Source organism: Phalacrocorax aristotelis, chromosome 1, assembly GCF_949628215.1.
Source record: "Phalacrocorax aristotelis chromosome 1, bGulAri2.1, whole genome shotgun sequence".
NCBI lineage: Eukaryota > Metazoa > Chordata > Aves > Suliformes > Phalacrocoracidae > Phalacrocorax > Phalacrocorax aristotelis.
Window position 1 is genome coordinate 46397451 of NC_134276.1, and position 25715 is coordinate 46423165.

At 36.3% G+C, this 25715-nt stretch overlaps 1 protein-coding gene across 1 annotated transcript in view; it reads left to right on the plus strand.

The window, feature by feature from the left end:
• UCHL3 (ubiquitin C-terminal hydrolase L3) overlaps positions 1-25715 on the plus strand; it is a 44998-nt gene that overhangs the window by 9820 nt on the left and 9463 nt on the right. The window contains exons 2-5 of the mRNA XM_075088598.1: positions 4263-4391; positions 7539-7695; positions 8092-8177; positions 9272-9319. Coding sequence (XP_074944699.1) covers positions 4317-4391; positions 7539-7695; positions 8092-8177; positions 9272-9319 — 366 coding nt within the window. The 5' untranslated portion in view covers positions 4263-4316. The remainder of the gene's footprint in view (positions 1-4262; positions 4392-7538; positions 7696-8091; positions 8178-9271; positions 9320-25715) is intronic.

The following is a 25715-nucleotide window of genomic DNA, read 5'->3' on the forward strand; positions in this document are numbered from 1 at the left end:
AGAACAGGAATGCTTTTCTCAGTGGGGAAGGGTTTGCTTCACCTCCTGGTGCATAATCAACTTATTTTTGTACCAGCATCTTTGTCTGGCCTAGGAAAGAGCTATAAAAAGACTGTGGGAAGAAAAAAAAAAAGGCGGTTTAATTTAGCTATTACTAAGGTATTCAGGTAACTTGTCACAAGAAACAGCTTCAACTTTGGCATCTCTTTTCTGGCCTTCCTTGGTCACATCTAGTATGGATTTTTGTCCCTCTAAAGAACTTTCCCTGGTTCCTAACAACTTGGTTTTGTTCCTACAAAATTTCTTCTTCCTGACCTTGCTAAATACAGTCTTGCCTTGCTTTTATCCATTCAGAACAGTGTTGCAAAAGATTACTTAGCTGGCTGTGTGTCACTGACTGAACTCCAGTTTTTTCTTCGCATGTCTCCACATTAAAAATAAGCTCCATATATTTGTTTTAAGGGTTCTTCCCATCCTGCCATCTATTCTTCATCTGTTACCCATCTGTCAGTCTCTCTTACACTGGGGCTTATGCTGCCAGTTTTTATCATCTGGTTACTAAATTTTCAGAAGGGTTTATCTATCAGTTTGTTTTTTTTTCCCCAGGCCCGCATGAAACCCTCTTGCTACACAATGATATTTCCTTCGCCTGTTTTGGGTCTCTCCTTAGTTTTATGTTATTCATTTGGGTTTATTGTTCTGTTTTGGGGTTTTCTTTTATGATCCTACAATAAAGTTGTTAGGCTACTTGTGTGTTAAGATCACTGCCTGTCATACTATGCCTGTGCTCTTGGTGTTTTCTGTAGTGCTGACCATAGCTTCTAGTCACTCTCATTGTATACTGAAACTTAGAATTTCTTAGATTGTAAAGTTTCCAGGCAGTATGGTAACGTGAGTAATGAAAGGCACCCTATGCCCGTGGAGTTTTAGTTATGTTGAATATTTCATTCAGGAGTTTAAGTAGCTCTTCTTGGGTTTAGGGAGTGTTTTGTTGATTTGGAGTTTGTGGGGTTTTTTTGTTCGCTTGTGTTGGTTGGTTGGTTGGGTTTTTTTTCCTCAGTGGTGTAGAATAGGACAGGAGAACCTAAATCACTTATTTGTCCAGTAGCTTAATTTGATCCTTCTAATATTGACTTTTCTGGTTGTGGGATGTTTTTCTAGGTGAGTGTTGTTTTTATTTTCTTGGTTTTTTTGTACCCTCATTTCATGTAATCCTGCAAAATAATAAACGTCATTTTTTCAGTTGAGTTACTTTTCCCACATTTCTGAATAACAGCACTAAAAATGATAGAAAGATTAGTCATTGGCTTCATAATAAAAGTACTAGAAGTACAAATAATATTTGAATGCACCCATACACATACTCCCTTGCCCTTTGGAATTTTTTGTTTGTTTGTTTTGCTATTCATGAAGTGGTAATTATCTTCGCAACCTAGAGGGTTAGAATAGGAGTTCAAAACATACAGTCTTCTGTTTTCTTAGCTAGTAAGTGCTTAAAACTTTCATTTTCCCCCATTTTCATTTAAAGATAATGATTTGGTCTTTTACCCAATCTTGGCAAGACTTAAAGGTAGTACAGAACCAAAAGAGCTTGGTGTGTTATGTAAGCAATTTTCTGAGTGATTTTTTTTTTTTTTCCCCAAAGAGTCAAAAAGTGTAGGTTCTGCAAAGCCTTAATTATGACTTGTGCCCAGTCCTGCAAACTTCTACATAAAGGAACAAAATTTGTGTAAGATCTTGATAAAGGTGCTTGAATTTCCCCCTCATCCCCCTTTTCCTCTTCAAATTTATGGTCAATCCATGTTTTTAATCATTAGTATGATGCCGTGAAAAGCCAAAATCAGGACTCAATAGTCTGAATAACTATTAAGCAGGTATTCTTTATTGCAGCGCTGGATGCACAGGGGATCACTCCTCCTAGTGTGTGTGCCCGCACACCTCTATCAAGTATGTGGTGTAAGAAAAAGAGAAAAATGGGGTGTTTATGTGGCCTAATGAAAAGAAAATCTCCATGTTTTGCAACGCAGCCAGAATCAAGTACTGATCTATCTCTGTGTACTGTATAGGTTATTACTGTAGATACACAGAAAGCCATTTTAATTTTTTTCAAGATACTCTAAACTTTTTTCAAACTTAGATCACCTTTAGTTGCCTTTGGTTTTGATATCACATCTTGCAGTGTAAAATGGAAAGAGAATAATGCATTTAAAATGGTAAAGTGTGAGTTCGCCCCACCACTGGCTGCAAACTGCAGCTTCATTCTCTTACAAACTTAAGTGTATGTATATTTTCCATTGTTTTGTCCCCTTGTAGGAGATACTCCTAAAAGTTGCTGGTAAAAATCTTCCTTAATCTTTATAAATACTTGTCCATACATTCAGCATTTGCAGAAACTGTCTGCTTTATCTCTCTAAATATTGAGATTCAGCCCCTTGGCTACGTCTGCTGAAAGACAACCAGCTTGTCTCTTGCCCAGTACAAGTTGAAACTGGTACTTGGAGGCATTGCATGTTAGATGAAGACAGTTGTATTTTGTTGTATGTTCTCATGTTTTGTTTTAACAAAATATTCACTTTGGGTATTTCTTACAGTTCTGTCTAGGTAGGTATGAATCTACTCAAACATGGCATAACTGCTACTGAATTTTTCTGCATATGTGTAAACCTGCTTACTAGGTGGATTATGGAAAGAAGAGTCAGCTATGCCTTTCATTTAAGCTTATCTTCTGTGATTCTTAAGCCTTTTTACTGCAAATATATCAATAAATAGATTTCCCAAAAATAGCATTGGGCAGGAAATATGATGCAGCTTTTAAAGTAATCTTTCCCCTCTAAGGATGGTAAGGGGGGGAATAACTTTGGTCTTTTACAGTATCACTTTGGAGAACAGTATTGGGAACTACAGAGTTGAGTTTTGTTGAGCACTGGCTAAAGGAATGCTTTAGTTGTTCATTGTTTTTCCATTAGAGTAGAGGAATATTACTTGGTGTATGTTTTTTTCAGGCGTTGAAATTTGCAGCTGTTTATCAGCAGACTTTCCTTATTTTGAACTCAAGATCCCCAGGTGACTGGATAAGATTTTCCTATGGAATATGTTTTTTTCTAGCAGAAATATACAAAGGTGTGAAATGTTAACTTTTTGGAAAATACACAGGGTTGCTACATCTTTAAGTTCTTCTCTAAAATGTATTTCTCTCACCAGTAGGAGTAGTGTTTTGAACAGTGTACAATTAGCTTTTTCATATAATTATGGATGCTCAGTGTGTCTAGAGTAATAATAGTTTCTGAATTCAATTAGGTTCTTCTAGATTCCGAGAACACAAATACTTCAGATTGGTTTAGATCATATATAGTTGTTAGTTCTGCAGCTGTTGTGGTACATAACTTACCCGAGTGTAAAAAAAAAAAAAAAAAAAAAAAAGATTAAAAAGTGAACACCCAGTTGTACGCTAAGGTTGTCAAAGCTTAGTAGGTGCTACAGTTTCTCTTTCCTTATTATGTGGCTAAATGTTAGGTGAAAGATCCAAAATCACTCTTTATATTGTGACATACAGCTATAGTATAGGAGAGATGATCGAAAGCCTCTGGCTTAGATGTCATTCAGAAGTTCCAAAAAAGCAACTGAGAATTACTTGAAGATTCATGATTATTGTCTGGCAATTATTCTTTGTCTACTTCAAAATGCGTTACTCTGTCACAGTTTTAAAGGATTCTTCATGTAAAAGAACACCTTAAAAGGTACACCTACTAAAATACGTATCTTGTGTCTCTTTGCTCAAAAGGCCATCAAGGATCACAGGTTTTTTTGATTTGCTGAAACCCAGCAGCTCCAACATGAGTACTGGTTTCAGGTATTCTGAAGTAATCATGGAGTCAAATAATACCATAAGTTTATTCATCTGTACTCTGACCCATGGTTTCTCGTTAAAGTGAATGTTCAATACTTTTCTGTTTTGTGACAAAACACTTTCAAAATGGCTGAAATGCTTTAATGCTTTAGTAAGTAGTGCTGGGAGTGTTTTCACTTTCCTTTCATTTTAAAGCTACTTAAATAAAGCATGGGGATTTTGTATGTATTTGTTAGCTCTACAATTTATTCAGCCTTTATTTATTAACACTTGAATCTCATTCTCCTTTATTCTCTTTAAATTTTGGAAAGTATGGGTTGTTGCAATGTATTTGACACTATAAATACTCCGTTGCTTCTAAAAAGGTAGGTATATGAGCGTACCCATTTAATATTATTCTTTTTTTCTCTTCCAGTTTCTCAAACAGTTGGGTATACATCCGGACTGGCAATTCGTAGATGTTTATGGTATGGAACCAGAACTGCTTAGCATGGTGCCAAGACCTGTCTGTGCAGTGCTACTTCTCTTTCCAATAACAGAGAAGGTAAATGATTATTTAATAATCAGCTAATCACTTTTGTTGGAAATAAAATGGGAATGAACAGTTTGAATCTTGTCATAATAGAGTCAAGATGAGAGTCAAACGTTATTCAAGAGACTTCTTACTTAAAAACAAGAATGACATACTTCCTTCAGAACCTTCCTTTGACAACCTTACATATATATTTCCAATTTCTTTTCAAGCTGTAGCTGGAAAAGCTAATGTAGAAGCACAGAGAAATACACCTCACATTTTTCCATTACAGGCAATTTAAGCCCTTTTTTAAAAACAAAACAAAAAAAGCACTGAAATGGTTTGGTTCTGCTACTTGTAGTAGAAAGCTACAACAGCATAAGCAAACTAAGAGGCAGGGTCTAGGACTGTCAAATGCAACTACTTTTTGAGTTTTTGTGTTGTTGCACTGACCAAACTTCAATCCACTTTCAGGTCACTACCAATAGGACTTCTGCTTCTTGGACAGGTGGGGCATATTTCTAAGATGAAGGAGAACTGCCTACCTTCTTACTCTGTGTTAGACTTTGGAATACTTTATTTGGTTAAATCTTCAAGTCTGCTTATTTTGTGTCATCATATGCTTCTACATAGAGAAAGCATTCATCTTGCATATCTCCTTTGAGTGTTACGTAGGTTGAAATGTGTGATTCATATTGACCTTTCAGTTTATAAAAATCTTACGTGATTGTGATAAGGTCAGCCAAAAAGTTCGATGTGGATCTGCCCAAGCTTCTTCCTTTTAATGTGTCTCAAAAAGAACATGTGGTTTCTAAGGTCAAAGCAGTTAGCTATTAAAACTTACCTTCTATAAGAAAACCTGTTTAAATAGAGAGAAGAGTGGCTAGGTCAGTCCTTTCACTCATTAGGTCCTGTAAACCTTTGCATTCTCAGTTTCTCCAAAGCAGCTCTACAGGCAGTCCTTTTCAGTCTTGATTTCAGCCACCTCAATAGTTTTGAATTTAAGCAAACTCTTAACTGTCCTCACCTGTCTTCAAGAAATCTCTGTCTCCTTTGAGGCATTGTTTTCTGTGTGCTGCGGTTTCTCCCTGGCTGCTCGAGCTACAGGTCTGAGCTCCTTCTGTGACTTGCTTTTGTTTTGCCTCCCTGCCTGTGCAGACTTCATTTCTTGGATTGTGCAGTGGGAGCATCATCCCATGGGAAAGAACAACCTTCCTCTTGTTCCAGAAGGTGTATCCAGTCTCATCCTGAAAAAGCATATGACAAACAGACCAGAGAAAAAGCATATGTTCTGTTCCGTCGATGAATCAAATTTGACCACCAGCCAAATATTTGAGATTTTCTCCAGCATATTAATCCTTCAGAAACATAAGGGACACAAGTGTTTCTATCAACTGTTTAGCCTGAGTGTGTGAAGGCTGAATCTTCCATGTGAAGTCCTGATGTTCTTTCTGAAGCTTTTGTTGTTCAGTGTGAACTCCACAAGAGTCTTGAGCATTATTTTGTAATTCTGGAGTACTTTTCCCCTCCTCAGTCTCCCTTTGAATATGGCCTGTTATAATCTCGTTTTATTTTATTTATTTGTTTCTTGGCTGTGTCTACATGTATGAAAGTGTGCTTCAATTAATTTTGCTGCCTTTGTAAACATTTTTCTACCACGTCTTTATCCTTCTGTCTAGAAGTTCCTTTCTTTCATGTTTCCTATATATCAATTTTCTTGAACTTGCTTTTAGGGCAAGATACTCTGTTAGTGTACAGATAATCTTAGGGTTTTTGACCAGGTTAAAGGTCAATGACTGACTTAGCCTGCGTTGTAGGCTATAGACAGGGTGAATACTGTGAGCGTTGAGTGTTTTGTGCATGGTGCAATGAATAAATATCATGGGAATGCTCTGGTTAGGAGCGAGCTCTTGAGGTGATCTGGTCTAACCCTTGCTCAAAATTTCCATATTCTCAACATTTACATATTTATTTTTGCCATGGGGTTTATTTTGGTTGGCAGGGAGCAAATGGCAGCTATATCTTTTACCTTCTCTAATCTGAACTTCAGTCTGTTTATGCTCTATGAAATTTTTGTCTCAAGGTTGTTTTTGTTAACATGTAGATAAGTGGTGTTAATTTAGAATGCTTTGTAAATGCTTTTGCTATTACTTAAACCATTCAGAACATTCAGACAAGCTGCAAGTGTTGGAATCATGATGCTGGAAAAATTTCTTGTTTCTCTTTGTTACTGACAGTACATAGAGTCTGAGAGAAATTTCTCATGGGTTTTCAGGGAGTGTTCCTTGATAACACTCTGCATTCAAACTTTACTTTTGTCATACTTGTACGAAAATCCCATCTATTTCAGTATTTCTGTCTGCAAAAGTACCTAGTAAAAGAGGCAAAGGAGGAAGAAAGAACAGTGTTGTTTGGGACACTTGCAGCTTTATTTCATTCTTTTTCTGTTTGAGAAACCCCTACCAAACAAAAAACCAAAACCCAGCCCCTCCCAAAAGAACCATCAAACCACAACCAACAAAAAACCCCCACAAAACTAACACACCATTCCACAGTATAACAGATTTTATTGAATTATGATCTTTACAAACCAAATACTTTAGATTGTTCAATCAAACTAAGTTCTCTCTTTTACTACAGAAAATAAATGCTCACTTTATGAATATGGCTTTTGAAGGGCCTGTTTTGAGGCTCTGAGCATTATATAAATCTGATTTTTCTATTCCTGGGAAAAATGAAATGTAGAAATGGAACTTGTAAGAATGCTTCATGCTGATTAAACACCTGAAGTATTATGGTTTGCTTGATAATGCTTTGAGACCTGTCCTTACAAGCTTTTTTGTTGGATTGAAGACAGACAGTGACAGGTACTCAGATACAGGAAATATTTTGAACATTTTTGAGATTTTGTTAGACAACACATATTTCAAAATGATGTTTCAAGTGTGACTGGCCTTTGGCTAGTAATAAGGCATTGGTTTAAGAAACAATATAGAGCTGTTCAGTGGAGTAAGTTTACGTATACTTGTTGGACCACATGTCAAGTGTTTCAAATTACAAGTTCAGGTTTTATGAGTTAGCCGTTGCGTTTTTGTTTTTTTTTAATTACTTTTGCTTGAGTAATGTAGTCAGGATCTATCTGTACTATTTGTGAAAGATCTGTAACTTTCCTTCTAGTACGAAACCTTCAGAACAGAAGAAGAAGAGAGAATAAAAGCTAAGGGGCAAGATGTCAAATCATCAGTGTATTTCATGAAGCAGACCATTAACAATGCTTGTGGAACAATTGGGCTAATTCATGCTATTGCAAACAACAGAGATAAAATGAACTTTGGTAAGTTTGTTTTTTTTTATTGGTGGGGGTTTTTTGTTGGCTTTTCCATTTTTTTCCCTTACCTGTGGGGAGGCATGGAGGGAAGGATATGTTTTGCACTCTTTTCTCTGAATATAACTATTCATGAAGGATGGTCTCTCTTGAAAGAACATTTCTACCTATAATTATAAAAACAGTATTTCATATTAATCCACAAACTAAAGCACTCGAAATGTTACAAACTGCAGCAGGTAGCAACTTCTCCTGCAGTCAGCCTTCAGTGTCTTAAAGATACAATGTAGTTATATCTTTAAATCTTTTGTTGGATATAAGCATTCTGTAAGCTTTGAATGAAGTTGGACTTAAAGCATGACTCTAATTATGGCTTGTTGTTGTTTTTTTTTTTTTTTTTTTAAGAAACTAATTCTTCACTGAAAAAGTTCCTAGAAGATTCATTATTGATGACTCCTGAGGAGAGGGCCAAATATCTAGAAACTTATGAAGTCAGTATCATGTGTTTTTACTTTTCTTTAAAATGGTGTAAAAATTACTTGCATGGGCAGGTACTGTCCTTAAGTGCTTCACTGGATCAAGTCCTAAACAATTCAATTTTACATGTGAGCTTGTGATCAGGCAGTTGCTACAAAGAAAACCCTGCTTTGATAGTTTAAAGTATTCCTGCCTGGCCATAGCTCCATCAGCAGAATGGATTTTGTCAATGTTCCTCATCCATATTAATTCACTGGCTTAGTTTAAAATTACTTTGAAATGGATGAGAAATGTGTGCATAATCTTTTTGGTGGGTTCAGGATGCAGTTTAACGGTCAATTTAAGCTGATCTGGGGCTGTTGCTGAAAGGATGGTCCTTCTGCTGCTTCCTTTCATTTGTGCCTTCTCGTCATCTCCCTTTGGCTCTAACAGTTTGGGGCACACAAAGAGCTGATTTGACTGAAATATAATCTCCTTCCCCGGCCACCCCAAACAATTAGATGAGCTAGCGGATAGTGTGGTTAGCCAGATCGTTAGTGCTCTTTGAAAGGATGTGGCAGAAACATCTGGCCAGTGGTTCAAGGGGAGAACGGTGCTGTTGCCCCTGATGGTAATGATGATCTTCTCTTAAAATGAAAATCTTGATTATTTCCCAGCCTGAGTTCCATTTAAGCTTATTGTGAAGCCCTCAGGAATAAGGGTGTAAAGATGTGGCCGAGGGAAGTAGAAACAGAAACAGTAGAGGTTCGATGACATTTTCTGTAGAAATGGTAGACATGATGTCTGATCAGAGCTATCTAAACTATTTTGTCTGCTCAAGAAATGATACAGAACAAAGATTTGCCTGTAGTGTTTTCTGTGTAAAAGTGCCCCTACAAACTGTTAGGTATTTGATTTGAATTAACTGTGCTGAAACTGAAATATTGGTCTTCTGAGATCCTTGGAAGTGGAGATTATTTGTTTGTTAATTTCGTAATTTGTTTATTACAAGCACTGAACAAAAATAGGTACATCTATGGCATTTTATAAAATGAAGAGCATACAGTGATTCTTAAAAAGACTGGAAGTCTCTCATTTAAAGTCTGATTAAAATATGTTTTAATTTTAGGCTATTCGTGTCACTCATGAATCCAGTGCCCATGAAGGTCAGACTGAGGTATTAATTTTAAAAAAAAAAATAATCTTTGTTAATAACTACTTTGAGTTTAATATAATTGAAATGAAAACAACCATATATCAAAGATTTACAGTGAAATAGAGATTATTGCTTGGTTTGCTGTATTGTGTTATTAGTCAAAGATCAGGGCACAAAATCAAGTGGCGTTGGGGGGAACCAAACTTGAAGCTTGTTTGTTGTATTGTGTGGGTTGTGGGGTGTTTTGTTTTTTTGGGGGGGGTCTTTGGGTTTTTTTAAGCTTTTCTATAACATGGATGATCTTTTCAAGCTTCATTTCAGAGTAAAACAGTCAGTAACAGTATTTTTAGTGAAAGTTGAGGTTTTGATATTGCAAATTTGTAGGTAGGACTAAGATCCATAGTAATCATAAAGTGGAACATACATTTTATGAGTCTGAAAAGTTTTACTTCAGGAAAATAAATAGTACAATGCTTGGTTTTCCATTGTGTATGTGCTGTTTGTATACAAATACTAATTCAGATAAATTCTCATTAATACAAGTATTTATAAGCTTTTATATCACCCAATCTGTTGGAGAATAAAAAAAACAAACCAAACCAACAACAACAACAAACCCCAACCCCCAAACCAACAAAAGCCTTAAAATAAACATAAACTTAGCATTCAACATTTTTCTGCTTCAGTCATGCTGAGGCAGTTTTCCATCTTTCTGGTTCAGATTTCAATATCTGTTCCACAAAAATAAAACTGATTAGATTGCTGCTAGCACTGCTTTCTTTGACAAAGAGAGGAACCCCTCTTTGTTAGGCTGTGATTCCAGTGGCTAATCCGCTTGCTTTTTTTTTTTTAAGTACAGTAGGTGAGGTTTTCTTTCTTCTTATGGCTTGTACAGTGTCTTCTAAACAATGCAGAAGAAAGCAAAGCAGTCCTTTCTGCTCCCCTTTGCCCTACCATCTGGAAATTAAAATTAAGATAATTGTTTTAACCATTTTTATTATAGACACTCAACTTCCTTTGTGGTATTTTCTTTAAAAAAGCCACAACATCATCTTATTTCTTTCTCTAAATTAATCAGTTCTATATTTCAAGAAGAAACATCAGAACGAATTTGTATTTCTCTTTAAGTTAGACACTAAAAAAAAAAATCTGGTCTGTTTTCTTCACGAACTAGTCCTTTGCTAGATATCCTTGGCAAGGTTAGTAAGAGAGAGGCTCTGGAGATTAATCCCACAAGTTGCTGAAGAGTGAATCTTTTCCCAAAATCCTTGTGAAAGAGAAAAAACTTTTTAGTTGTTTTGATGTACTGTGACATTCATCGAGGGAGTAGTTTGTCTCCGCATTCTTCTGGCAGAAATTATGGAATGATTGGGAAAGAAAATGCAAGGGCTATGTAGCTTCTGAGAGTCTTCATAAAGATTCAGGAAGCATCTAAGTGATGATGGAATCTCCTAATAAGGGACAGTTAATTTCTTGAACTTCTTGAACTTCCACAAATTTTGTTTCCTGATCAAGGTAACCACATCCGAAAGTTAATAACTTTGTGGAAAATTAAGACTTTTTTTCACAGTAAAAATTTACAAGGTTGTCTTAGCAACGTGTCTAAACAAAGATATTGAATAGGTATTCTCCTTGCCAAATACGCAAAATGGAATAATAACTGAACCTGGAAGTAATTCAATATAGATATTCCTTAGACTGGTAAAATAACTTTTTCCTGTCTTTCTGTTTCCAAAGTTGAAATAGTACTATGGCTGAATACGTGTTGACCATTTTTAAGAATAGTTATGATCCATCAAACAAGCACAGGGAATGAATAAACAGGTTATCTTACTGGAACATCTAATTGCTTGAAGACCCTGTCCTACCGTAGTGCAGTTAAATTTGGCAGCAAGGCTTCCCCTTTCACCTGTACAGGAGGAATTGCTTTACTTTAAAGTACAATTCTTTTTAAACTAAACAAAATCTGAAACCTGATTATGCTGAGGAGTGTAACTGAGAGTTGGAGTGAGTTAATCTTCTAGTCTTTTCCTTCCAAATGGTACACTTTAAATGTTGCTGTGTAGCTCTTCATGTAGTGGTGAAGGAACCGATGAACAGCATGCCCTTGAAGATGCTGAAATTAACATATGCAGGTCGTACAAGGATGCTGACTTGTCCTGCAGGGTAAGTTGATAATTTCCAGCACTGTTGGAGCAAGAGAGAAGAGAATCCCGTTCCTCCTGCATATCTGTTATTGTTCCAATTACTTTCCTGAGAACTTAAAACTTCCTTTCAGAGCACTGGAAAGGAACATGTGTGCCTTCCTATGACTCTGTTGGGTGCTTGTTCTCCCCGCAACCCTGCCCTCCCCCCAGAATAGCCAGGGCATTTTGCATAGAAATCTTTCCTTTGAATAAAGTGGCTTATGTAATTGGTCAATGATAGTAAGTGCTGTAGCTTTTCGAACAAAAAGTCCTTTCCAGTTCTCCTACAGAATTAAAGATTAAGAAAACGTGCAGGCCTACTCTTTTAGGGTGATTAACTTGCCTTGTGTGCTTCTTAAGAATAGCCTGATCTTTGGGTAGTTCTGTCCATTATATAGGTATCACATATTACTGTCAACTCATTCTTCTGAAAATGTTGCTTAAGTTCAGCGTGTTAGACGGAATAACTCCCGAAAGTGGGATGTGTTGCAGTCAGCTTTGCTGATTTGGTTAGGAAGCTTTGTAACTGCTTTCAAGATTTTATTTTTTCCTTCCACCATGCAAAACACACCATTGAAATAAAAGTAAAATTTTCTGGAATCCTGAGATGTAGAAGGCTTAAAAATAGCAAAGAATATGGATGGGTTCTCGTCTGATAATACTTTTTTTTAAATTTTATTTTTCTGAGCTTTGATTTCTCAGATATTTGAGGATTCAGCCTTTAATTCTTCTGAGTAAAGCCTTTATTTGTTGATTGCTCCTGACAGTCTTGCTAAGTCTTCACAAGCTTTTTTTATCATCTCAGTGGCTACTTGATTTTTACAATATGCTAGTGGATTTTCTGCTTTTGTTTCTGTTCCATGTATGTATTTCAAACCTCGAAATAAAGCAATTCTAGAAATAAAAGGCTAGAAGTAATAGAGTAAAGCAATGCTGTCTTTCTACTATCTGTGTATTCCATCTATTTGTCTTTTCTGGTGGGTAGGATTTGTTTGTTTTAGGATAATCTGTAATGAAATTTGTTTTTATTTCTTATGTTTTGAAGAGAGCGCTATTTGGAAAAAAAGTGTTTGACAAGGTGGTATTTGTATGACTTTCATATTGGTGGACTGATAGAATCTACATTACAGTTAGTGATTGCTGGAAGAGAAGGTGATCAGTTTGATTCTGGGATTTATCATTAATGTGTGATCTATTTAGATGAAGCATTAAGATGAGTTGCTGAGCAAATGGGTTGAAGCTGAAAGCTATAGTGTGTTCTGCCTTGATGGGTTCTTTAACAAGCTTCTGAAGTTTGCTAGCTGTGATTAATTTTCCTAGTTAAAAAAAAAAAAGGCTGTGTTCCTAGCCATTTTATATAACTTTTGGTATTGCATTTAAAACTTTTACAGGCTATCTATAGGCTGGATTAGAATTGAGTATTTTGGAGAGGTTTTTTAATATTAAAATATGTGAGGTTTTTAATGAAGTTTACTAAATTTTTATTAAACAATGTAAATACTTTCTTAAAAATAGAGAAGCTTTTTTTGTTCTTTCAAAGAGATTAAATTTTAGGAACAGTTAAGCAGTTTTCGTTTTGCTAATCTATTTCAGGTTTGCAAATTAAAAGGATTGTAAATCTCGGCTTATCCTGCAGGCCAAGTTTTGGGCCAGATTTGATTCTTAACACAGTTCTGTGTTAAGACTTCTGGATTCTGTAGCTCCATGGCTCACTATTTTTTTGTTGTAGTAAAGCAAATAAATAGATAAAGCAGTCCTATGGGTAGTTCTATGTGTAAAAAATGTAGGTCTGTTTAAAATTACTTCAGTGGCAAGGAGTGAGGTCTGGGAATAATTCCACAGAAGTGTGGTGTCAGTTTCTAGGGCAGTTTGATTCTGGTCCCATGTTCCAGTACCATAATGAGGGCAATTAATGTAAAACTCCTGTAACAGTCTTTCTGTTAAAGTGTGCGCTGCCTAAGCTTACACTTTCTCAAGTGACAGGTATTTCATATCCAAAGCTGCCAAAAAAGGGATCTAGGTCTTTATCATAAAGCTGCATGGATCCAGCTCATACTCCTTTCTATGTGATAGCTCCTGAATGGCAGCTATTGCTGAGACTAGAATAGTTGCCAGCTACTCAAGATCCTCTTTATTCTTTCATGAGTCTTCTGCTGAGCTTATACTTTTAACATCTAGGATGTCTGAAGATGTGGAAAATATAACCTGCTTCTCTGCAGAACTGCACACACTTTTAAGGTGGTCCTTATACTGTTGCTTTGTACTGAGCAGTGTTTGAGGTCTTCTGTTTTTGTTTTGCATTTGTGGTTTTTTTTGTTTTTGTTCTTCCTGTGTCTCCTTTAGCAGTTCATGAACTGCTGAAACCCTGTACTACCACACGTCTTAACATTTCTGATACTCGTTTATAAAGACAACAAAAATACCCTGCCCCCACTCCCCCAAACCCACAAACCTTTGAAAATATTAAAAAGACATTACCGTTTGTGGATGCTAGAGCATCCACGTTAGCTGTCTAATCTACAGAAGAATAATGAAGTTAAAGTAGCAATTAATAGCACTGATCAGGGTTAGGTTCATATCTAACTTTTTTTGTATTACTATCTTGAGTTGCTTGCTTTCAAAACAATCATAGTAACTATTTTCAAGTAACAGATCAGAAAATCAGAGGGGAGAGTTTTTTTTGAAAACAGGAAAGCATGTCATTACATTACATTTGCTCTTTTGCAGAGCAAACAGCCCTTTTGAATTTGGAGTTGGGCGAGAAACTTATTTTCTATCCTATCTACTCATTTTTGTTAATAATAAAAAGTTACTGTATAGTTTTCTGAGAGAGTAGGAAAGGAGGAAAATGCGAAGGCATACTTGTTAGAAATAAATCAGAAATTGTTTAACTCAATCAATGATATACTATGATAGCTTCAGGGAAGCTATTCTAGGTAGAAAATATTATATGTACTGATTCTTGAAATAAAGGACCTTTTTAATATGTGAATATAATAATGTGAGTAGCAAGATATTTTTGTTCTGTTCTCGTATTACTGACATCCATATCTACTACTTTGCAACTATGCTTTATTGCAGCTCAATTCTACAGTAAGGAAAGTGGCAAGCTATACCATATAAAGTACTTCTAAGAGGATTAATTGGCCTTTAGTCAAGGTATTAGATCTAGAGAATAATCTGGATTCAATTTCTGCATTTCTAAAGGCTTCAACATGCTTAACTCTTGTTCAAGTACTATTCTAGTAATAGTATCTGAAGTTTTAGCCAGCTCTGTGTGTCTGTGGCTGTTGAAATCATTCTGGCTTGTCAGATTACCTACAATATCTTCTGTCTTCCATCAGCTACCCAAACAGCTTCCTGAAACAGCTTACCCTATAGCCTTGTAGGAGCTAATGCTGGCACAGAGGTGCTAGAAGCACGCTTCTGGGAAGAGAGGAGAAGGCTTAACAGACTAGTCTTAGATCTGCTTTTACTTCTGTGGACAGCAAATAGTCAAATAGTTGTAGTGTTAAGTAATTCACAGGCTGTTTGTGCAACATCAAGGTATCACTAACTGCTGTCAAATGGCTTTCCATATCACTTTTTGTTATAAAGTTCAAATGATAGAGTGAACTTTTTATTATGTCTTGCGGTACTTGTGGCACCTGGAAGCCCTTTTGTGTTTGAGGTTGAAATTTTTTTGGACAGGGGAGTTTTAGCATGGTTTATGCATTTACTGCTTAGCAGAATGTGATTTGTGGTCTTTGGGAAGGTTACTTCTTCAACTGTTACTACAGTATAGCTCAAAATAATGTTTCTATCAGGCAAATAAATACAAATGAAATGTGTTAGATATTGGTTAGAGAATAAGAGCTTTTGATTTTGTTCATGGCCTAAATTTGTAGGAGAACATTAGGAGTTCTCAAATTCCTGGGTTTTCTTTCTTCTTCCTCAAATGAAGTTTAACCTACATTGTTTCAGTTGCTAGTTGTTATGGAAGAGAGAAGAAAGTGGAACTGGAGTATAAAATGTATCACCTATTTCTGGGAGCACAGAAAATACTGCCTTTGGTTCTGTAACTCCTCCTGTTTGGTTGGTTTTGGGTGTTTGTTCTTTTATTTTTTTAGTATACTTCGTACATCTATTTACCATCTGACAGCTTTGGCTGCTAGAACTCTATGTTGGGCTAAATGAAGCTCAGAACTGAGCAGAGGTGCTGCATCTGAGCTGCTACTTCAAATGAAAATTATATTCTTGCACCCCATTAGACCTCTATCAAAAATATTGATGGTGGAAGGTGGTAGCCTTTCAAAATCAAAATTGGTGTTTGGTTCTGTCAGTATGAGAGTCATAAGTAAGAACTGGTCTCAGATGTTCACGAAAAACTGGAATACCTGTGCACATCAGTATGTATACTTAGATATACTTTTTGTTCACAAGTATGATCAGGAATATTTTTAACATGGATTGAAGTTGGCAGCCACTAAAAAGGCTACCACAGCTTGATTTCTTCCTTAACTCAAACCATAACTGCAAACTGTAGTCTGTAAACTTGTTTAGTGTGCCTTGAGAACTATAATCTTCCTTGGAATGTGCTAAGTTAGACTTTGATCACATAACAGTCGTTAACATTGGCAAGAACTAAGTAGAGTCAATGCACTCTGTTCTCAACTGCTGTAAAACTTGAACTTTCAAAGATGTCTGGCTCCCTGGGGCATTACAATTTATTGTTAGAGAAGAAACATAAAGGAGCTTCCCTTTCGCTTCTGCCAAGAACATATGGTGGGAATTTTTTTCTTAAATAGCCCATATTCCTCAGTGTTTCTTCTGAGTAATCCATAGTCTTGTAAAGAAGCGTTTGCATCTTGGGACAATATAAAATCAATTATATAACTGTTTCTAAAATGATTTTTGTTTAGCTTAGTGTTCCAGAACAAGCATGTAAGCTGTCCTGTAAAGGCGATGATGTTGCCTACTAATGTTTAGCTATAGCTTTTTCTGTTTTACAGCCTATGCAGTAAAAAGTGTAAATATCAGCTTACTAGAATAATGTGACATATTTTGGAAATTATACTTGGCTAGTCTTTGACTCATTGCATTGCCCTGTTATTTAACATGTCAGTGTTTGAGACATGCATCAAACTGATTCCTATACTCTGCTGAGCAAATAACCAATAAGGTATTTATACAATATTGCTCTGAATTGTTATTCTGGATCTTTACACATAACCATAAAATCTATATGAAGGAACTCTGATTCCTAGAATGAAACGTAACTATAGAGGATATTCGCACCCATAAAGCAGCCCATGAATTTAAATAACAAGTATATAACAAATGTTTCTACAGTTTTGCATCCAACATCTCTACCAACCTACTGCCATAAGGTTTTTTTGCGTCTCATCGATCCATAATGCTTCCAGTGCTGCTCTTGCACTATCCGTGTAAGAAGCAGTAAGCAGCAGGCTCTAGCCACATGTTTGCTCACTGGCATTTTAGAAGGCTGATCATGACAGGTGATGGTTGAGTTCACACTCAACCTCTTTCCCTCAGGCAGAAGAGAAACTGATTTGGCTCTTTTTTTTTCTTTTTCTTTATCCAGCCACTGATTCTGGGGGGAGGGAATATAAGAACTTACAGTCCTTAAGACTGCTAACATTTTACCAGTATGGCTGAAGCTAGACAGTGGATTAACACTACCCAGAGAAGTGATGTTGCATCAACTGTCTTTGCTCAAGGAAGCACTCTAAAAATATGGTAATTGGGTGTGCAACAATACTGTTCAATTCATTTTGAGAAAAAATTTTGTGGAGGAAAAACTATTTGAAAAATCTAGTTAATTTCATTTTTGCAGAGCTCCCTAACCTTTGGAATTCTCTTTTTTGTAATTCCACTGGGTGTGGTGGTTTTTTGTGGTTTTTTTTTTGATCACAGAAGTTGCCATTGTGATAATCTAGCTTGACTTTTGCCTAACATAGGCCATAGAACTTAAATTTAGGACTTCAGAGAGAGATAAATTATTGCTAATTTTGGAAAGATTTTTTGGGTGCTCTGATCTCACCATTTTTGTTATCTTCAAGCTCTGTCTTTATCCATATGTGTAGCAAAGTAATACTGTCAGGAGATTGTCCATTCTTAATCATGGACTGAACTGACATGGAGAATATTGTAAAGATTGTCTTTTTACCAGCTGCAAAAGCACTAATTAAACTTAATGGTGCAGAAGCTGATCAGCTAGTAGATATAGCCCAAATCAGTTTAAAAACTGTAGTCTCAGTTACAATTATAAGTGTTAATATGTTTGAAGTATTGACAAAACAAGTAGGTCTGTGAGGAGTGGAGTTTTATGAACCTTCACTTCCAAACAATTCGCATGTTGTGCAGGCTTTTGTTGCATGTAAGGAAGTTCTGGTTAGGAACAAGGCTTTTTTTTGCAGTTGAAATATTCATAATATCTCTTGTTCATGTGAATTCTGTGGTGTACTGTTGGAGGTGAGCTCATGAAGCAGCTTCTGCCTCTGGAATACTTCCTCTTCCCTGTCTAGCTGCTTATCTTCTTACAAAAGCTTGAAAGAACTTAATTTCTCTCAAGGTTTCACCACCACCAAAACAGGTTGGAAATGCTGTTAAAAGATCAAAAACACTTGTGAAAGAAGGAGGAGGAAGAGGATCTTTTCAGACAGTGTGATGCATAAGTTTAATTTGCATGTAAAAAACCCACTAAGGATAATGACTTTTATGGAAGAAAAACACTATTACACTTAGAACTGTAATACAGACCCTTTAAACATTGTGTTTAATTCAATAATAAGCAATTACTAATGAGAAACAAAAAAAGCCTCGAAAGGTGGTGGGGAAAAATGATAGATATTGAGTATATCCTCTCTGAATATAATCTTAAAGCTATAATAACTTTTCCAGCCAGGTGGACAATATAAAAGTTGCACTTTTTATTGTCCTTTCAACCTCCCCCCATCTCTGGCACAGGGCTTGCTGTACAGGAACTGTATAACAAGGCCACAGAGGCTTGGTTTGTTGGGAGGAGATACTGCACGCTCATGGACCGACTCAACGGAGCAGATGCAGAACATGTGGCAGGGCCTCTGATCCCAGGGTTGTGCATAGGAAAAAAAGACCAGGATTAGAAGTATGGTATCTTTTTCTGCTTCCCAAGGTTCCAGTGTTGTTGGTGTGCAGTTAAAGCTTGTTTTATCTCTGTCCAAGTGCACCTAGCATTGCTTTCTGCGCAGTAACACAACCTCAAAATGGAGGAAAGAAGAAAGCCCCAGTCGCAGCACAGTTTGTCAGCCGATACACAGGGAAGCCTCCTTAGAGGTAGGTGGCACGGGCTTGAACTTTCCACTGAGAAGATGGCCTGAACTTGAGATTCCAGATAAATGAATTTTTGTAACCACTAGCAATTAATCAGTAATAAATACTTCTTAGAAGGAAATGGCCACGCAACACCAGATGCCGCTTTGTCCTTTCAGTTCTTCAGCGTATTAGACGTCGACTGGAATACTTTGCTGGATTGGGTTCCCCAAACAAGCTGAGCAGACAGATCACTGTTTCTAGAGCCTGACAGGTTTGGGCAGGAGCCAAGTCATGAGCCACTCTGCACTATCAAACTTCTGCACTTTTAGGTATGTGCAAAAGCACAGCTCTTGGTGCCTGAGGAACTTTGTAGTTGCTTCCCTGAGACTTAAGATTTAAGTGGCTCTAGGCTGTAATAATAGCTATATATAGGAATGAGTTTTGGATTGGGGCAGATGATAATGGATAATTGCCTGCACTTTTTTTTTTTTGGACCTATTCCATGAAGCTTTTCACTGTGTATCATTTATTTTTTACATTACAAACCATAAACTTAATGTGCTTACTGGTTTATAGGACAACAACATTCAATTCTGTTTCAGGGGTTTTGCTTTACCTCTTCAGATATTTGAACTGCTACAATTTTCAGCACAGAAATATGCTCCTGTGATCTTTTAATCTTGTGAAGTTAGTCTAATTCTCTCTTCTCTGCAGTTTCCAGCTGTTAAGTCTTGTTTGAATAGAGCATCTCAAGTTATGATTTGTCTTCCACATTTTAAATTAAACATGAAATGTATGACTTTGTATCCTTAATTTGGAGTTATGTATTTAACATTAATTTCATATTAATATTGACATGTAATTCTATTTTAATGTATTTTTTTTATATTCAGTTGAAAACCACTTCAGTTGACACAGTTTAATTTGTGCTTATTATTAAAGCAATGCATGTAATTTTATGGCTATTACAGCCTTGTTAATTAGACATAATCGAGTATTAACTTTGCTTTTCCAGAATTCCTATATACTGACCGTCGAAATTTCACTCTTAAAAATGCAAAAGTACATTTTCAGTAGGGAGGAAGTTTGTCTTGGTTTATCTCACTGGGGGACCCACTAGTACAGGATAAAAAGATTCACTGAATGGAATTTAAAGTGAGGATAAATCCTGACCTAGAAATATTAAAATGTTAATAATAGTTTCCTTTATTATATTATTTTAAAGGCTATGTATCTGTTATAAATTCAGTTTTGAGAACTTAAAGTCTTTTCTCGTCTCACTACATTCAGCCAAGGGGTGTTTTTAGTATATTCTCATTATCTTAGCAATATTACCTAGAAAACAAAGAAATAAGTGCAATCATTAAGAATGGTAAAAGTAAGGAATTGTGGAAAATATGGTAACAAAAGTAAAAAAGGCTTTATAAAAAACCTCTGTTAATACTCTGGTCATCACTGGACTGTTAAATATTAAATTTGGTATTGTTCAAAGTCTTATTAATGGTTTCATAGTAATTACACTAGGAGTGCTAACAGATACACTTTTGCTCTGAAAAAAACCCTACAGCGTAACAGCTTCCAGTCAATGGAATGCATCAAAACCAGAGTAAATTCCTTCTATCAAGTTTTTCAGTTTCATTTTTTAAACTATTTCTAAGTAAATGGTTACTATATTGCAGATTCCAGGAGGACTAACAATCTTGTCCATTTTGACAGCAGAGGTTTACAAAATTGTAAAACATAACGTAGTGTGTCTTGCCTTTTATTGTGAACTCTAGTCAGCAAAGCTCTTAAATTTCTGCCCCAGAGCAGGTTCACGTGTTACAGCTTCTTCCCTCCATAGGGAGGTCAGTTGGCTGTGAGGACTTCTAGGAGCAGAGTTTCATCTGTTGTCTTTCAGAATTTTCTTAGGCAAGCTGAGCATAAATTTTTTTTTTAAGCCATCTGGTGCGTTATTTAAGGCCATTCAACTGCTATAAGCTTCTCTGACTCTTATAGGTATTGTCATTGCTAAATTCCTCTTTCTTCATATAGTTAAGTTTTTGGGACAGCGGTTTTCTGGTTTTGTCCTCCTTTATGTTGAGCTGCTGAGATTTAGGTGTGGATCAGAATGCCTGAAAATCAGAAGCTAATTGGAGAAAAAAAAAAAAACAAATCCACAAAACAAAATAAAACAAAAACCATCCTGTGACAAACCTGTGGGAAACTCTATTGTCTGAACAGGTTATGAGACTTGATAACACTCCATGCTTATCTCTGAGCTCTACAGTTTCTACTGTACTTGGTGCTTGCTCTTCATGAAGAATTCCTATCCCTGTCTTTGTTCTCTAAGGTCAGGAATATGGGAGCAGAAAGAACCAGTTCATTGTCCCACTCGTGATAGGAAAAGGTAAAAAAAAAAAAAATTGAATGGGAAAGAAGGTGAATTGCTTCAAAATAATACAAAGAAAGTAAATGGTTTTGACTGGCACTTATGCTCTGATTAAACAGAGTGAAAATACGTTTTTTCAGAGAAGCTATCTAATGCTCTGTTTTTGAAGTCTACTAGAATTGTTCTATTTTGTGCATAATGTGGGACATATATTAAGGAACTGCAGTTTCTATTCTGCTTGGAAAACTTTAACTGATTCACAAGTAGCAGGCAGGTCTCAGTGCAGCTAAGTGGGGCACTACTGAGGAGTAAGTTTCTGTTTGCTAGTGGGCTCTACCAGCTTTGGTTCTAAGACCTGTACTGTTAAAAAACTTTTATCAGTGACACGGAAGACAACATAAAAATACACCTCAAAAACTACAGGCAGTGTAAAATCAAGAGATAGTAAAGCACAAGACATCAACGCAGGACAGTCTGGATTGCCCTTTAGGTTAGCTTCAAACAAGAGAATTTTTTTTCTGAGGCCAAATAAAAGCTATGTAATTAGCACAAAAGATAAACACTTATTTCCTGGCAGAAGGTGAGGCATTCTCTGAAAGGCTGAAGATGACATTGGGGATTTTTATATGAGCTGATTGGAAAAAGTAACGGTGGATGATAAGCTGAAGGTGAGCCCCTGGTTTGACATCATGGCCCAATGAACTAAAGTAATCCTCTGTTCCATGTTCATATCATCATTAAGTGGGAGTAGAAAGCTGCTGCCTTTTCATTTGGCACTGACGTATTTAGTAAACTGTATGGAAGTGTTACTACCTGTCTCTGTAGCCATACAGGATTGATTGAAATCTTGACTTGTTCTGATTTATTTCAGTAGTAAAAAAAGTTGTTAAGCTTGAAAGTTTGGTTTCGTTTTGTGAATATGTTCTGATCCAAACAAAACTTGAACTTGATGGGTCCTGTGGCCTGTGTGGGACAGAAGATCAAAACTAAATCATCACAATGGTCCTTTCTGGTCTTAATATATTTACTGTAACTTTGTCAGTTGCAGCTGAGAGTCATTTTTAATACTTCTGTGGTCTTTCTTCTAATAGTAACAATTTGAATGGTTTAACATAGTCCTACTGCTTCCACGGATACTAAAGGGATCCTGAGTGTTAATGGCAATACTGCCACTGGCCTGCTATTTTAGAAGAATAGGTGAAAAACTTAGGAAGTTGCATACCTCACCACGGTAAGCTTCCCTTTTCCTTTGCTTTCCTTTTGTGTTAGGCATGGAACAGTAAAGAAACTCTGGGTTCTGTTACAGTAGTTACTTGATCCATTTTAAATCCCAGAGTAGCATAGCCTAGCTTTCCCAAATTACCAAAGAACTGTTGCTTACACTTTTTGTAGCTGTAGAAAAAACTGATCACTCTCTGTTCTGAACTATTTCTTCCATGAGATGATACTTAAATCCTCTCTCTCCTCACTTTTCAACAGTCTGTCTCTTGAATGAGTCAGTTTAATTTCTTGTTTATATTATGGAGTTCACTGGGTGTGAATAACCTCTAGCTTATCTGGTGATAAACTTCAGATTTGGACCTTGTCTTTGCTTATTTTCTTAGTTCTTTTGTCTTCTCATCCAAATTCAACACATCCTTGATTATTACGTGTGTAGATTTGATCAGTTCAAGGACAGTATAATAAATAGCGGACATCTTTGCCATTGCCTTTTTAGGTATGTTGCTTCAAGTTTAAGTGGGCTAAGTATGTTCTTTTTTAATGTTTATGTAGTCGTCATCGTCCTCGCTGTCTTCACCACCATCCTCATCGCAGCCTCAGGTTAGCCACAGCAGAACGAAGGCTTCACCATTGTGTCACTCTGCATCCCTCTCCTGGGCCAAACGTAATCATGTAGGTCCTGCAAAGGCTACCAGTCCGTCAATCCGTCTTCGTCGTTGGCGGCCCTTGATACGCCTTCCATCTGTTGGGCTTCATTCTGTTGTAAGTGTAGTCCATCTTCAGTCTTTCCTTACTCTGACACGACTGGCTTTCTGCCATGTAACTCCAGTCTTCAAGGCATCATTTTTTGTTGGGGCCTTTTCTCAACCATTCTTAGGATTTCTTTCTTCCTTTTTTTTTTTTTTTTTTTCTTTCCCCCATGTCAGACAGCAAAAATGCATCACTCCCATGCTTTGCTGTCCAGGTATTTTTGATTCAATACACATGCTAAATCATTTTCAAAGCATAGATGAAGTTCGCCCTTCATGAAGTGGCTTTTCTTTTTTTTTCACCATAGGCTCCACATCCAGCCTCTTCACCTCATCTTCATGATCTTTCATTTGGATGTGCTAAACCAAGGGGCTTCTAATTCTTTGTCACATGATATAATTTCTTCTGTGTTTGAGACCTGGTTTATGTTCTCATCTGCTAAACCTGGTCTCCTCTTTCATTCCAAGTCTTGCTTAATGGTCCCGGGGTATTTCAGTAAAGACGAAATGTTTCCTGTAATCCCAAGGGGCTGGCTTATTTTCTCACTTGAAATCTGTTTCTTTATCCAGTTTGTAGATATTCTGGTTGAAGGTGAAGACATTCTAATAAGTAAAAGCTTGGCATCAAATACCATACTTACACTTTGGTCCTTTTTCACTTAAGGGCACAAACATATCTTGAAAATGTAGGAAAAAAAATTACATGCACAGAGTAGCCAATGTTTCTAAACTGCTATGACCACCATCAGAAACATGAAACTGAAAGAATGGTTTAGTGGCATTTCATCTGGCTTTTAAGGAGTGATCATGCTTTTAGTACACAGAAGAAAAATCTTGATACGTAGAAGAGAATGGTCTTAAAAGCAAAATTGGGACAGTGGTTTTGTTTTTATCATTCTTTGGTAATGACCACGTTTCACCTACATTACTAGAAATTCTTATTTGAGGTATGTGGATTTTTTACTGAGGTGAAATAAGTATCCTGGTCCAAATAATTCCCCTTTTCATACGGATCTGTCCTTCCAGATGTGGAAATTCTTCTTAATGTATTATTGCTATTAATAATTAGTGTCAGAATGCTTCCATTTCTTTACAGCTTCTATATTCTTATGCTGATTAAGAATCTCTAGATAAGACTTTTTCCTAGACTCCTTTTTCTTTATGTGAATGATAATTGCTATTTTTAAGTATCTAGCTCTCTTGTAATCTTCAGAACTATGGCGCATTCTTGATGTTATAATTTGAAGCTAGTTAAATACCTTGGGATTTGAGGAGGCATGGAGTTAAGCACAGAGTTAAGTTCTCCCCAATTCGTGCTTCCTCCCCACATTTAACATTTATGCCATTAACATGGCAAACCTCTGACACTTTACCTGGGAACTTTTTGTTTAGCAAAACTTGAAAAATACTGCATCATATTTCTGTAATTTGAAACTGAGTTCTTGTATGAATTTGACCTAGATAAACTTGTTGTTCACAAAAGACTTATTGAGGAAGACTTGCGCTTGAGTGTGCCTGCCTAGAACAAAAACATTAATTGACCGTGAGTTTATTTCAACACCGAATAAACCATGACTTATCCAAGGACAGACATTACAGGATAATATGTTGTGATTATATTAGAAAACTGCTTTTGGCAAGGTGAGAGTCTTATTTACTTCAGAAAATTTCTAAAAACAGCTCTTCATCCATTAGCAGTGAGCACTTGCTTTGAAAATGGTCAAAAGATTAATTAAAAAAATAAGCAGTCTTTAACACAACTGTATATGGCAAACAGAAGCTTGCCACTAAAAATAGTTTTCAAATATCATTAACTCCACTGAGATCCTGACTGTCTCCATCTGACCAATTAAAATTTTGAGTCCTATATGCAAAGATTTATCAATGAATACGATATAGTCTGATAATTACTGGTTACAAAAATGTTGTTGTCTTTACACTTTTGTATAACATACCCTCCCAAGAAGATTCAAGAACATACAAACTATATGTAAATTAGTTTAATATGCAAAAAAAACCAGACAGCATTTTGGGTATTAAAGCTGTCTCAGTTGGCTTGGTATCCTAAAGGACAAAGTAGTATTTGTTTTGTCCTGTCAATGCCTTTCTACAAGTATAGCTCTGATCATTCTGCCAGATGTACAAAGAGGCTGAATTGGTCTCAGCATGGTATGAAAATGTTCTAGTATTGCTTTTATTAAGAAATCTATGCACTTAAGGGAGGGGAGGAAACATGCTATAGTGTTTAAAATACAGTTGAGCTTTCCTGTAATTCTAAGTACATTTCTATTACATAAACACTGATAGAAAATAAATTGTTTCAAAATTAAGAGCGAAAGTCTTAATGATGGGAGACTGTACTTATGCTCCCTAAATAAAACCACTTTCCCCTCTTGAAAGCTTTCCTTGACTTTTTAGATAAGGTCTCCAGATGAGTTAAGAACATATAATAGGAAAAAAAAAAATATCGAAAATATTGTCCTGAAATGTTCTATGCAATTGAAATGTTCTATAAATTGCAGTAGGTGTGGCAAATTTTTAAGCTATAGGTAACAACATTCTTCATTAGTAATGTTGACTTTTCCTCAGTCCTT